The 15,373-nt window shown below is 36.7% G+C and overlaps 1 protein-coding gene across 2 annotated transcripts in view; it reads right to left on the bottom strand.

The window, feature by feature from the left end:
- The window catches only part of LOC123868412 (actin cytoskeleton-regulatory complex protein PAN1), a 69,212-nt gene that overhangs the window by 7,282 nt on the left and 46,557 nt on the right, over nucleotides 1–15,373 (bottom strand). For both annotated transcript variants that reach the window (XM_045910931.1, XM_045910929.1), the window contains exons 2-3: nucleotides 1,586–1,814; nucleotides 1,041–1,183 (exon numbers count right to left, since the gene is read on the bottom strand). In XM_045910931.1, coding sequence (XP_045766887.1) covers nucleotides 1,041–1,167 — 127 coding nt within the window. In that variant the 5' untranslated portion in view covers nucleotides 1,168–1,183; nucleotides 1,586–1,814. The remainder of the gene's footprint in view (nucleotides 1–1,040; nucleotides 1,184–1,585; nucleotides 1,815–15,373) is intronic.

Raw genomic sequence — 15,373 nt, forward strand, 5'->3', positions numbered from 1 at the left:
GGGTGTTGGATTAATACCCGCGACTTTATCCTCGTGGATTCAGGCTTTTTAAAAATCCCGTGGAAACTCTTCGTTCTTCCGGGATAAAAAAATAGCCTATGTCCGCCTCCAGGGTGTAAGCTATCGCTGTCCTAAATGTGATGCCCGCAACTTTATCAATCCTTTCAAAAGTAATCTACTCGCATATTCTCTAGGACACAAGCTAGGATCGCTCTATCAATTAGATCATACCTCTGATCTTTATCTACGTGGATTTAGGTTTTTCAAAATCCCGTGGAAATACTTAGATTTTCCAAGACAAAGAGTTGCCTCTATTCGTTCCCAGAACCTAAGCTGTCTCTGTACAAAACTTTAAAATCGCTTTAACGATGAGCCGTGAAAAGGCTTTTGACGTTTTGTAGCAAACAGACAGACACACTTTGGCATTTATAATATTAGTACCTATGGATTTTACAGTTTTGTATAAGTAGTATGATACGGTGAGAGGCGGGTTGTTTATTGGCGACGTACGCGCAGACGGACGGAGACGCAAGTATGGCCGGATGTGAGCATTGCGCGCCGCATTCTGATGCGCGTAGCATACGAGACATGACAGTACTAGATGATAAACAAGCAAAACGCTGTATTCTGTTATAACCATTTTTATAAGATTGCGTCGAACAGAAACTCGGAGAACATGTGAATATATAACTCGTATGATACTATGTTATGATATGGGAAGTGATGATGACGCAAAGTATTCTCTTTTTGGTGTAGGCCACGATAGAGTCGAACTATTCGTACTTATTTATATAAATTTAATGAACGTATTTTTCGGAATTCACACAATGCGACCTTCCATTTGACTCAAAACTCAACTTTCCAAACTCGATAGTTTTATCAGGAGTTTGTCATATTTTTTGTCATAATGTCTTATAAGATATCTATTCCTCCTTTACAAGCTCTCCCACTCTGGTAGAGATCTCAGATATAAGAGCTTTCATGTCCTATCTTTATTTTTCTTGTTTTTTTTTGTCGATAAAAAATGAGGTTCTACTTACATTCTTTGTGTTTGCCCATCGCGGGCTGCAGCGGGCTGTCGTCGACAACCACCTTGGGGGGCGACACACGCGGCGGCGAGCTCGGGGGCTCGCTCGCGCCGCTACAGCTCGCTTGGCGGCCGGCCATCTCCTCAGCTCCTGAACTGTAAACCAAAGTGAATACACAATTACAAACAGCTATATCCATAAAAGTAGTTCATATAGTCTGTAGACGGCGAGGTCTATGTAGATAAAGCAAACCTGTGGGGATTCTACGCGACCCATCCCGGCTTCACACAGGTGCAATAAAGAAACTAATGTGGTATCAGTGTGGTTATTTTGATGTGTTTCAAAAGAATAAGACAGCATTTACGATGAAAGCTCTCAGTCAGCTTGATTTCTTCCGAAATCTTAAACAATAATTACTTATTGCCATAGGTAGGTATATCTTCCTCTTCAATTCTCTATCTATTGATGAAAACCACAATAAAATTTAAAAGATTTAAGCGTACAGAGCGCCAGACGGCGGGAAACGACTTTGTTTTTTACTATGTAGAGAAGTTTACCTGAAGTTATCGTCTGTCGGTGTGTCGGGTGTGAGCGGCGAGGCGAGCGAGCGGACGGGCGAGTGCGCGGGCGAGGCCGCGCGGCTGCGGTCGCGACGCGGCTGCTTGAACCACTCGGGGTATATCGCACTGAGGGTCTCAACCAGGTCGTGGTCCAGCGTCACGCGCCACGACGCGCGCCCCTCCGAGTCCTCCGACCCACCGCCTCCGCCACACGACGAGCGACTCTCTGCAATGGAAAACACTAATATTCAAATAGTTATACGAATCTATAGTATAGCTATTATAATAGAATATCATAAATGCGAAAGTGTCTGGCTGTCTGTCTGCTAGCTTTTCACGGCCCAACAGTCGAAACTATTTTGATGCTTACATCCCGGGGACGGCATAGACTTTTTTTATCCCGGACAATCAACGTTTCTCGAGATTCTTAAAGGCCCATCCGTTTGACCAATTTATTATTTATTAATTTATTAATTTGGTTCGCGTACGTGGTAGCTTGCGTCCTGGAAATTGATATATGCAACTTTCAACCCGGAAAAGCAAATAGTTCCCACGGGATTTAAAAAAAACATAAATCCACGCGGACGAAGTGGTGGGCATAATCTAGTATTATAAATGTGAAAGAGTGTCTTGTCTGTGTGCTACTTCCGTTAAATCGATTTTGACGAAATTTGGCATAGTGATAGCTTGCAACCAGGAGACAGATATAGGCTTCTTTTATCTTGACGTATTATTTAAAGGACGTCACATTATACGAGTAACTACCATATTTTACTGCAGTTTTGTCAACTAATTAGTTTTAGGCATAATGGTGGTGGAATTTATCCTTCCTGTGTTTTACACAGAAAAAGATTAAATTAACGATAACTGAAATAGGTTATATGAATATGTGTTTAACTTGCATTACTCGTACCTACTAACGTGTACTTATAATATAATATTATCTATTTGGTCGAAAAAATCTTGCGCAGTTTGGTTACATTCTAACATTTTCGAGTCACATTCAAAGCATCATTGTCGGAAGTTACGTTATTTTCGATAGATAAAGGTAGGTGTGGCTGGGTGAGGCGGTCCAGTGAAGCGCTTTGATTTACTGGGAATTATAGAAACGAGCGAAGGTCCCTAACCTCATGTTCATATATTATGCAACAGACCGAAAGTAATTCAAATTACAGATAAGTAGGTAATAAATAATTAGTTACAAACAGCCTCATGAAGTCCTAGAAAAAGTTTAAAAGTAGTGCGTAATACTGATAATAATCTTCGCATCAGTGTGAACGAGCTGTTCTTCTTCCGGATAGAGACGTGAAATGCTGGCATAGCAAGAGGTCCTAATAGTAATATACAACTCCTTGCTTTTAAGTTACTTAACGAAAGTTCAAAATGCTACGTGTATCCAAGTTGCAATATACAACATAATATAACGATTTGAGATGATCTAGGGGCTGCTAACACCCTATCAATCTTACAAATAAACACACGGCTTTTATACTCATTAGAATTAATTCAACGTGTTGAAACAATGTGTAGAATTTCATTACATGTATGGTCTAAAACATTATAGCAAACTGTTTTTTAAAATCCAACTCAAGTACACACGAACACCCACCGGTGTTATGCAGCTGTGTATATAGGTACGTTAACAGCTGCATAGCAACGGTGGGTGTTTGTGTTGACTTGAGTTGGATTTTTAACCCCCGACCCAAAAAGAGGGGTGTTATAAGTTTGACGTGTGTATCTGTGTATCTGTCTGTGGCATCGTAGCGCCTAAACGAATGAACCGATTTTAATTTCGTTTTTTTTGTTTGAAAGGCGGCTTGATCGAGAGTGTTCTTAGCTATAATCTAAGAAAATTGGTTCAGCCGTTTAAGAGTTATCAGCTCTTTTCTAATTTTATTGTAGAAAAGAAGGTTAGATAACCGTTAGGTTCATAATATTATGTCAATAGACAAATGTATCCATAAGAGACGTCCATCTGTCAAGATGGACGTTGCCTAAATACATAATTATTTATTTGAAAATGATGTTTTGGAAAACTCAAATACTTTGGATCGTCGGGGGTGTTATAAATTTTTAATTTACACTTGTTAACAGTTTTGCTCATATTTTGGCAAGAAAATTGAAATGCAACATTGCAGTTGTAATGATTCACTGTCACACTGACTGACTGGGCGCCATTTTTTGCAGCCAGATATTTATAGCTATTTTCGATTATAATTATTATAATCACCAAGCGAATATTGACAGCCAAATTTACATGCAAGCTGATCGCACACTAGATACAAGGCATGACGCAAGTGTGAAGTGTTGTTTTGAGTTTTGAAAATTCTAACGGCGTCTACAATACTAATGTCATCCGCATTTCTATGTGGTGTCCCATGCGGTCGACGCGTGCTGAAAAAGTCATTCGCATTCTAATACTTACTCAAAATCGCATGCCATTGCAGCTATAATACGATCAGCCTTATGGAGATCGCACACGGTCGCAAGACCAGTAGCCGCAAGTAGTGCGTTTTCAAGTACTGAAAATACGAGTGATATCAGCTGCATCGAGCGCGCTGTAAAAAATAGATCACGTCACCGCTCATCTACGGCGACATTTTGCGATTCACGCCTCATGAATTTCAGTACCAAAAATTTAATTACATGCGCCTCATGCGGGTAGCTATGCGATCAGCCTAAGAATACCGTACTATGTCACTTTATCATTATCTACACATTCACATTCCGTAGTCTCTGATGCATTGTACAGCTATACAGCTGGAACGCAATTTGGCATTACCATCAATGACTGGGTACATGAGTTTATTGATAAACACATTAATAATAAACTCGTCTAGTTGTGTAGATTTGACGCTGTGATCTTTGACAAATATATTCAGTTTTAACACGATAACTTTCAGAGACACAAGGTTCATCGAATGCAGAAAAATCGGTTAAGTGCGAGTTGGACTTGCAACGAAGGATTCCGTCCCACGTCCCATCATACAAGATATACTTTTTTTTTTAATTTTCATGGCGGCTATTTCGATATTTTTATTATTTGTTGTTATAGCGGCAATAGAATTAATTACACAATCAGTGAAAATTTCAATCTCTACATATTACGGTTCACAAGGTAAAGCCCATTGACAGATAGACGGTCGGACAGACAACGGAGGCTTAGTAATAGGCTTTTTTTTTTTGTTTGAAAGGTGGCTTGAGTGGGTTCTTAGCTATAATCGAAGAAAATCAGTTCAGGCGTTTGAAAGTTATCAGCTCTTTTCTAGTTTTTTTATAGAGGTTTTTGTGTCGGGTGTTTTTAAAATTTTGAGTTATTAACCGACTTCCAAAAAAGGAGGAGGTTCTCAATTCGTCGGGATCTTTTTTTTTTTTTTATTATTATTTTTTTTTTTTATATTTTTTATGTATGTTCCCCGATTACTCAAAGACCCCTGGACCGATTTGGAAAAATTTTTTTTTGTTTGAAAGGGTATACTGTGCAGGTGGTCCCATATAAATTTGGTGAAGATCTGATGAATATCTTTGGAGATGGAGAACAGAACTCCTCAATGGATAAGAGCAAATTGCTCGCGATCAGTGTAATAGCTTAGTAAACAGTAGGGTTTTAACTGGGCATAGCATATTATAGTACAGTGGGGCCATTAAAAATTGTGAAATAAAAAATTTTCAAAAGAAAAATAAAACCGACTTCAAAAACCAAAAACACTAAAAAGTAGAAAATAATTTTTGTTTAGCTACACATGTAATGTACCTAGGTATGAAGTCGGGCGAGCTTCACTCTTGGATTTCTAATTTTGTTTTAATATGCTCGCTCGACTTCATACCTAGGTACATTACATGTGTAGCTAAACAAAAATTATTTTCTACTTTTTAGTGTTTTTGGTTTTTGAAGTCGGTTTTATTTTTCTTTTGTTTGTTTTAGATTCAACATTTTGTGAATTCAACAATTTGAGATTCAACATTTTGGGAATTGAAATTCAACACTTTGGGATTCAACATTTTGCAATTCCAAAATTCAACATTTTGCAAATTCAACATTTTAGGACTCAACATTTTGCAAATTCAACATTTTGGGCCTGAAGGGTCAATATCGCATGTGATATCATCAGTACGCTAAAGACGTCTTGATTTAAAATCTGAACGGAAAACCGTTCAGATTGATTCAAAATCACAGCTGACACATTATAGCCACCCGAATAAATAATAGATGAGACCCAAACTAACCCTTCACTACTTTACGTTAAGAGATATGAAATAAAATCACGTATTCTGTAATGTTTCAGACTGGCAGTAAAAACGAACATATTGTACGGTTACAAATAAATACAAACGTATGTTCTCTCACGTGAGTTATGTGTTGTAAAAGTATAATTTGTGTAAACAGCTATTCTGACCGTACCCACTACTAACAGTAACCCATAATGAAGACGTTGAAGTTTATTTTGTAAGACTGACAATTTATGCATTTGCATAATTTGTTAGTTCGTATGAATCCATACGAATATCATAAATGCGAAAGTGTGTCTGTTTGTCTGCTTGCTTTATACGACCCACCCGTTTTGATGTGGTATAGAGTTAGCTTACATCCCATGGACGGGCATAGGATACTTTTTGTCCCGAAAAGTCAAAGTCCATAAATCCACGTGGACGAAGTCACAGGCATTATTTATTATCTATTTGTTACAAAGATAACTTGCACCCCGGGTATGAATCTAGGTTGCTTTTTATCACAGAAAATCAGAGTTCCCATGGGATTTTTAAAAACTTAAATCCACGCGGGCATGACCTAGTTCTAAACAAAAATTAATTGTTTAAAGTATCGTGAGAGATTTCCATAATAAGTATAGATTGTTACGGCTACACTCCCGTATTTACGGCCAGTTTCTTCATTGCAAGCAACAGCCAAAGTAATGGCTTAAAGTAAAAGTAACGGTCAAATTTGTTTCTTCACAGTTTAATCTGTTGCCTTTACTATTGCTTTTACCTTTAACTTTTACTGCTCAATAGGCTGCTGTAAAAGCTACAGTACTTGTCATTTGTCAACATTTTTAGGTTATATGGGTTATATTTACTTTTTCAACAGTATTTCACGGTTCCACCGAGTTTTATCATTTTATTTGATACTACTTATTGATTGTACTTAATTAAAGTATCAAAATGTTTTCAAGATCTTCAAGTGAAAGTGTGTCTGTCTGTCTGTATGTTTGTCTGCTACGTTTTCACGGCCCAACCGCTGAACCGATTTTAAAGAAATTTGGTACAGACTTGGGATACATCCCGGGGAAAGACATAGGCTACTTTTTATGCCGGAAAATCAAAGAGTTCCTAAGGGATTAAAAAAAACCGATATACACGCGGGCGAAGCCGCGAGCATCCTCTAGTGTAATATAAGATCTTGTGCAATAAGTCATTCATCCAAGAAGTATTTAAGTATTCTAAAGAAAAAGCAACTAAACTTATTCCAAACCTTGAATTTTGATAAAAACTTTGGTAAGTATATAACCTAGGTCTTACAATAAGTATTAATATTGAAATGCTGATAACATATCTAGACGTCAAGTTTACGTCCACATTTTCGTCTCCGAAAAGCTCCATCATAATAAATATTTTAAACTTGTAAATGGTTTTAAATCAGTATGTAAGAAAAAAACGAATTTTTATTTTAAAAGTACTTTTGGCACCATAGAGATATTTGACACTTTATACTAATCGACACTGACACATTGACAGTGATATTACGATGCTGCCATGTGTAAAAAAAACTCGCCACGACTTTTTGGTGAAACTGCGACGTGTATGTAATGGCAACTACTTTGACTTTTACTTTAGCTGTTGCTTGAATGAAGAAACACATTTACCTAAACTCCAGTAATGGTCAAGTAAAAGTTAATACTTTTACTGATTACTTTAGTTGTTGATGAAGAAACTGGCCGTTAGTCGACGTAAGCTTGACTAGTTACGAACCTAGTTAAATACGTGATTATAAGGCGTAACAGTCTATAGTTTACTCTATACTAACAATTAATTGAATGCATGTAAAGAACATATTATTTCAATTACTTTTAGTTGTTACTATCGATAAAACTTTACTATTTACCCATTATTTGGTTTAATTGAATCTCTTAGCTTTAAGTTTTAGATAACAAGTGTAAATTAAAAATTTATAACACCCCCGACGATCCACGGTATCTGAGTTTTCCAAAACATCATTTTCAAATAAATAATTATGTATTTAGGCAACGTCCATCTTGACAGCTTGACATTTGTCTATTGACATAATATTATGAACCTAACGGTTATCTAACCTTCTTTTCTACAAGAAAACTAGAAAAGAGCTGATAACTCTTAAACGGCTGAACCAATTTTTTTAGATTATAGCTAAGAACACTCTCGATCAAGCCACCTTTGAAACAAAAAAAACTAAATTAAAATCGGTTCATTCGTTTAGGCGCTACGATGCCACAGACAGATACATAGATACACAGATACACAGATACACAGATACACAGACACACAGATACACACGTCAAACTTATAACACCCCTCTTTTTGGGTCGGGGGTTAAAAAACATCAGGCTTACGCAACGGATATTCAGTAGATTTGGTAGTTCTCTCCTATATAGGTACATTTTTTAACAAACCCCTTTCCATAATTGAATGCATGTAATGCGTCCTTGACAATCGTTACACAAGAGCGGTAACACATAAATCATGTGTTACACTTCTTAAAATGTTACAGAATCCAATATTGTAAACAAACAGGCACGTGCGTACGGCTGCGTCTGACTCACTCGAAGTTGGTGCAAATTACGATGGCAGATGTACTTCAGGCCAACCAATTAAAACGGAAATTGTGGCAAAAAAATTCAAACAATGGTACACATAACTAATATATAAAACTCAAAAAACCGGCCAAGTGCGAGTCAGACTCGCGCACCGAGGGTTCCGTACTCGGATATTTTATCCGACATTTTGCACGATAAATCAAAAACTATTATGCATAAAAATAAATAAAAATCTGTTTTAGAATGTACGGGTAAAACCCTTTCATATGGATACCCCTTTTGGTATAGTTATCTTACTTTGAATTTTTTTTGTGTGATGTAACCGCAAATTGACGGTTTTCGGATTTTTTCCTTTACTTGTGCTATAAGACCTACCTACCTGCCTTTCATGATTCTAGGACCTAGGTCAACGGGAAGTACCCTATAGGTTTTCTTGACAGACACGACAGACGGACAGATATCGTGAGGAAACCTGCATGGCTGGTAATGTTCTCAAAGGTGTGTGAAGTCTGCCAATCCGCACTTGACCAGCGTGGTAGACTATGGCCAAGACCCTCTCATTCTGTGAGGAGACCCGTGCTCTGTAGTAAGCCGGCGATGGATTGATCATATCATGATGATGATGATGACCACGATGAATGATATTAACGCATGTTAACCTAACAATGGTATTCCAGATCAGCGATCCATTAGGGTTATTTGATGGCTACTGAAATTTTTGGAACAGAATCAACTTGATATTTTTGTAAGTGTAGAATCTTATGAGTAATCCAGTCTAGGAACGGTCAAAAATGGCAACTGTACAGCACGAATTTCTGCACTGAAATGGAAGCGCCATGGTTTCCAGGGTAAAACGTTAAACTGATTAACTGCATTGGAAAAATGTGTGACCGGTTTTATTTTCCTACACTTTCTCATAAAACTTTTTAAAGCTTTGATGGGCCAATTTTCCAAAAAAAGAGTTTAGAATGTTATTTTCTCAGTATAGCGTGTTAAATTCTTATTTAGCAACATTACGTGGCACGGATTTGTCACTTGTTGTTTCATTTTCGCCCGTTTAGTTTTATGCTTCATTCTGGCTTTATTCATAGCAGAGCAATAGTGCCAATTTTTGTTCCTACAATGAAATGGTAGTCATTTTAGCATTTCTCAAGTTCAATCTGTCAAATCGTTGATAGAATCTTGCTTACCTACTTCTCAAGCAGTAAATGCACAAGGAAAAAGCTTATCCCTACTAAGTAATATTATAAATGCGAAAGTGAGACTATCTTTTGTCTAAATGCTCTACTTTTTACGGCTCATCCGTTTTACCGATTTTGACGAAATTTTGAACAGAAATTACGTCTCGGGGGAAGAACATTGGCTTATTTTTATCCCGGCAAATCAAAGAGTTCCCACGGAATTTTTGAAAACCTGGTATCCGCTTAAGAAAATTAATCTGTTTAATGTCTGTTGTAATGCCCTCAAGCAGTGCAGCAAGCGCCGTTTGTGAAAGTAGGTGCAATTCTTTTCAATTTCACGTTATAGAACCAACATCTCCTGGTGCTCTGGTTTCGAGATAATTTGGTAGTATGTATGTCTTGAAGGATTTGTGAGGTGTTGCTCGGAATTAATAAAATTTCCAAATGGTCATCATCAGATCCTAGCGATTAGATACTTAAACTTATCTTATCACTATACTCAACGAGTTATGGACATTATTATCAAATTAATTTATAACAAGTGGTTGTATGTTGTTACAAAATACTATGGGAAGACACTGCCTCCTCAAATACAGTTTTCACTTCATCAGCAGGCAGAGCCTTACACTAAAGCTTGTAAACACTATGTTTTTGTAAAGTTAATAAAGATTTATTTATTTATTTATCTGTAAGTGGCTTTACAATTATGAATATTAACTATCGATTAACTGAGGAATATAAGCTGCAACATACAGTGTTCTCTACATAAAACATACCTCCTGTGCGCCGAGGATATCTCTTTTTTCACATCGCTCATCACCTCTATTTTAAAATACGACGTTAGCACATTCCTCAATGGTCAGTCAGTCCGTTTCTAGAATAGCATTAAATAAATCCACATCTACGGAGTGGCCTTCGATTCACTTGCCTAGTCAAAAGCATAGCTTTTAACGATGCCAAAACTATTTTGCCCCAGTTTTTCTAATCGTTATCCCGCATTATTCCCTTACAAAATAAAAATCATAATTTGTATATTTGTTTAATTAATAAGATTTTGCTATTCTTATGCCTATTAAGAATGTTTTGATAATCTTACTCACCGCTGCTACCGTAAAACGACGTTATCGCTTACAGTGGTGATTTTGAATAATAGATGAGATATCAGGTAAATTTCAGGAAGCAGGACTAAATACTAGTCAAATGATAGATCTTTTTAATTTTAAAAAGTATGTACACACCTATTCGGCTTTTTCTAAGTTTTTTGTTCTAACGTTTTAGGGTTTCTAATGGAAATCTCTTAAGGAGATGAGTTATCCTTGTGCATGTCCAAAAAGTGTTTAAGTTTTAGAGTCGCTTATACCTAACGAGAACATGGGATAAGAACAAGGAGTGGTATGACGTTGCTATTGATAAGCTTGTAATTTAATTTACTAGTACAGTTTGAACGCACACGAGCGGATAATATCCATTATTAGATATACTAGATAAGTTTGGCGCCAGTTTGCACCTTATATACTTTCTAAGGTCTTACTGACTATTATTATAAAATACTAACTGATGCCTGCGTCTTCATCCGCGTGGATATTGATTTTTAAAAATCCCGTGGCAACTCTTTGATTTTCTATATCACTCTCCAGGTCTTGAACTACATCCATACAAAAAATCACATCGATCCGTTATTCCGTTGCGACGAGACAAGGATAAATCAACAAACCAATAAACCAACAAACAACACACTTTCGCATTTATGATAGTGATGTGAAAGGTTGGATGTTCTGTAACTCTATCAAGCCATAATGACTGAAATAATTTGGCTGATCTTTGGAATGGAGATAGCTTATATCCTGATTTGAATTAACACATAAGCAACATTTTATTCCGGAAAATCAAATAGATTTCCACAGGATATTTTAAAACTTATAAATTCAGGCGCACGAATTCACAGTGGGCCATCTTCTAGTTTTTCACATATTAAATAATGCCTTTTTAACCCCCGACCCAAAAAGAGGGGTGTTATAAGTTTGACGTGTGTATCTGTGTATCTGTGTATCTGTGTGTCTGTGTATCTGTGTATCTGTGTATCTGTCTGTGGCCTCGTAGCGCCTAAACGAATGAACCGATTTTAATTTAGTTTTTTTTGTTTGAAAGGTGGCTTGATCGAGAGTGTTCTTAGCTATAATCCAAAAAAATCGGTTCAGCCGTTTGGAAGTTATCAGCTCTTTTCTGGTTTTCTTATTACTTTTATCCCAGGACCACCAGAGGTTACGTATTTTCTGACACAGGAAATATGTACGATTGAGTAGTGTTAGTAAGTACTAAGAGAGCATGCCTAGCCTACGTGCTAGCTTGCTTAGACGGCCAATTTTCAGGTATCTGATAATCAAGGTACATAAAACCATTACTTACCTCACGTAAATTCTCCAAACTGATTTTTACGTATATTTTAGGCAATATCCTTAAAAATATGTCGCCAATACTCCCAGACACTTCCCGCGTCGGCCGTATTGCTTTGCAGACGCTTTAAAGCTCCCAAAATAAGTAATTACTTAACTGCACGTAAATTCTGATGCTCCATTTTTATATATGTCTACCAGACAACTATTTTAAAACCTTTTACAAGAAGACAGACCGATCCAGAGGGCCAATCATCCCCTAAATTCAATTTTAATGCCTCTGTGGGTTTGAGCGCGAGGGCATCATTATCTACCCGCATGAGACTGAGTAAGACATGTATTAGGATATATTGACTTCTCTCTCACTCTCTTATAGTTTACTTATGTCAATTAATTATTAATATTAAAAAAAAAAACAGCTAAAAATTAAAAAAATTGGAGAATTTACGTGAGGTAAGTAATGTATTTATGTACCTTGATTACCTGATACCTGAAAATTGGCCGTCTAAGCAAGCTAGCAGGTCTGTACTCTGTAGGCATGCGTTCTTAGTACATACTAACACTACTCAATCGTCCACATTTCGTTCGTCAGAAAATACCTACGTGACGGCTGGTGGCCCTGGGATCTTTCACTATTGTAACAGAGGTTCATAATATTATTTCAATTGGCAAATGTCAAGCTGTCAAGATGGACGTTGCTTAGATACATAATTATTTATTTGAAAATAATGTTTTGGAAAACTCCGATACTTTGGATCGTAGGCGCGGAGTTTCTAATTTATAAAATATTATAATCACAGTTAAACGAGAAAACATCAATTCAATTATAATATCCAACAGTCAACCAAAGGCCAAGAAAAATCAACCCAAACCCAAACCATAGTCAAACTATTTTTAGGGTTCAGTAAGTATCTGTAGAAAAAAAAAATGTAGCCTCGACTGTTGTAGTCGCGTAGGTGCGCATGGCACCATTAAATATCGTAAATATAGGCGATGACCCTCCGCGCAGCTGAGGTTCCCGCATCGTAGTCGCTTTGTCGCGCAGGTTTGGATGATGCATTAGGCGCACTTTCTTTATATTTTATCTGCTTGAACTCAGCTTATTTACTTTGACAAAATACGTTTAAAATTCATCATTATCAGGATCAACCCATCGCCGGCTCACTACTGAGCACAAGTCTCCTCTCAGAATGAGAAGCTACCACACTGGCCAAGCACGTATTGGCACACCTCACGCACCTTTGAGGGAGCATTATGGCCAACTCTTAAGCATGCAGGTTTCCTGACGGTGTTTTCCTTCACCACTTCGTTGTCTGTCTGTGTGTCATCTTTCAAGAGAATCAAAACTTATAAATTGGGTATTTCCCGTTTACGTAGAATCATGAAAGGCAGGTAGCAATATCTTATAGCCCAAGTACTCTACTCCTGTGGCCCAAGTAAACAGAAAAATCCGACAACTGAATTGTCATTACATAAAAAAAAACTTGTACGGAACTCTTCATGTGTGAGGCAGACTCGCACTTGACCGGTTTTTGAAAGTTATGTCAAATAAAATTTTTACATGCAATAACAAACAAAATGAAATACAAGCCAATTTATTCCTTATTTCATCGGGTGAAAGTCGATTTCAATTTAATCGTAGGTATATCTTGAAAAGCGAACTATTATACGACTACGTAAAATGAGTACATTTTTAAAGCAACGACATGTTAGAAACAGATATTTCGTTTTGGTCGTGTTAAACTATGTGAGTCATTCAGATAATTCTTGATTTAGTGATGTTCGGTCAAAAATATTTCATGGAACGTATAATTAACATAACATTGATGTTACTTTTGAAGAGATATTAGCTGCCTTATTGGATTTATATTATTATAGAAATTGGGTTTTAGAATGGCACAAATAAACGGTAATTTATGAATAAAAGTTTAAAAAGCGTGAAATAAAAATTAAATTAAAAATTTAAAAAACCCCCGACACATAAACCTCTAAAAAGTAAAAAAATAATAGGTAAGTATGTATGGGCCCTTTAAGAATAGTATAAATAGTAAAGTTTTTATCCAAGCGTTCGTTGCGTCGGGGGACCGCTAAAGACTATTCTTTCTACAACAGATGACTTTCATAGTTTATGATAGGTAGCGGTCCCCTGGCGCAACGAGCGCTTGGATAAAAACTTTACTATTTATACTATTCTTAACAGAGCTCTCTCCGTCACTTACTCCATACAATCGTAGTTCCCATTTCATTTGAATATAAAGCAACCAAAGTCCATGAAATTTTGCAGACATAGTCTAGAAACTAATATCTGTGTCTGTGGTGTTTTAGATTTTTCAAAAAATATGTAGTTTTAAAATTACAGGGGCTCAAAGATTTGTATTTTTCTTTAAAAAAAGGCCCAACTTTGTGCTCGTTTTTCTAGACAACGAAGCAATTTAATGAAATTTGGAAAAACCACAGACCTAGAAAATTTAATGACTATTATGTAGTAAAAAAATTATCGTTATATATTTTATATTGTTATAATTATGTGGGAACTACGAAAACCAGAAATTACACCCAGAAATCTTGAAAATTTCGTGCTGTCTCGATTTGTGCAAGCGGGGTGGTGAAGTGCGGGGGACGACACGTGAAACTGACAGAAACTGACAGTCTAAGCACACGGGCCACATTTAGACTGCACCCAACTCCAAACTTGTCGATAGGTCTAACTAAATACACTGGTACATTTCAACTTGCGTTAGACGTATGCGTTACCTACCGTTATGCGTAGACGTTGCCTGTAGATAAAAATATGTCTCATGTTTGCTGGCAATAGCGCATGCATCAAACCCTGCAAGTTGCAACTCTCTTCCAACCTATTCCTCACGCAATACGCACAGCTTTAATATTATAATTTTTGACAATGTATACTATATGTAATGCCATATCACAGGTCACTCTCTGATTTATTGCTAACAATTTACTTCCAAATGCAAAGAAATCTAAGTGTGTTGAATTCACACTGCCCAATACCAGGACCTTAAATGACATAAATTCATTGATAAATAATCATATGTTGAAAATAAAGGAGAACCCCGTGTTTCTCGGTATAATGTTAGATGCAAAGCTTCTATGGAACACCATCTATCAACACTTGATGGTAAACTCAGCTCTGCTGCTTACACTGTTAGAAAAATTCGACAGGTACTGACGTGGAAACTGCAAAAATTGTATATTTTGCTTATTTTCACTGTATTATGTCTTACGGACTCTTGCTATGAGATAAAGCGGTAGATATTGAGAAAAAAATGTATTACAGAAAAGGACAGGACGTGCAATTTATAATTTAAAACCGCGCGCTGCCATACAATAAAAATATAAGGAAATAAGTACCTTATCTATTATCTTATAGTAGCTTCTAAATATATTTACAACTAGCTAATG

This window comes from Maniola jurtina, chromosome 9, assembly GCF_905333055.1.
Source record: "Maniola jurtina chromosome 9, ilManJurt1.1, whole genome shotgun sequence".
Taxonomy (NCBI): Eukaryota; Metazoa; Arthropoda; class Insecta; order Lepidoptera; family Nymphalidae; genus Maniola; species Maniola jurtina.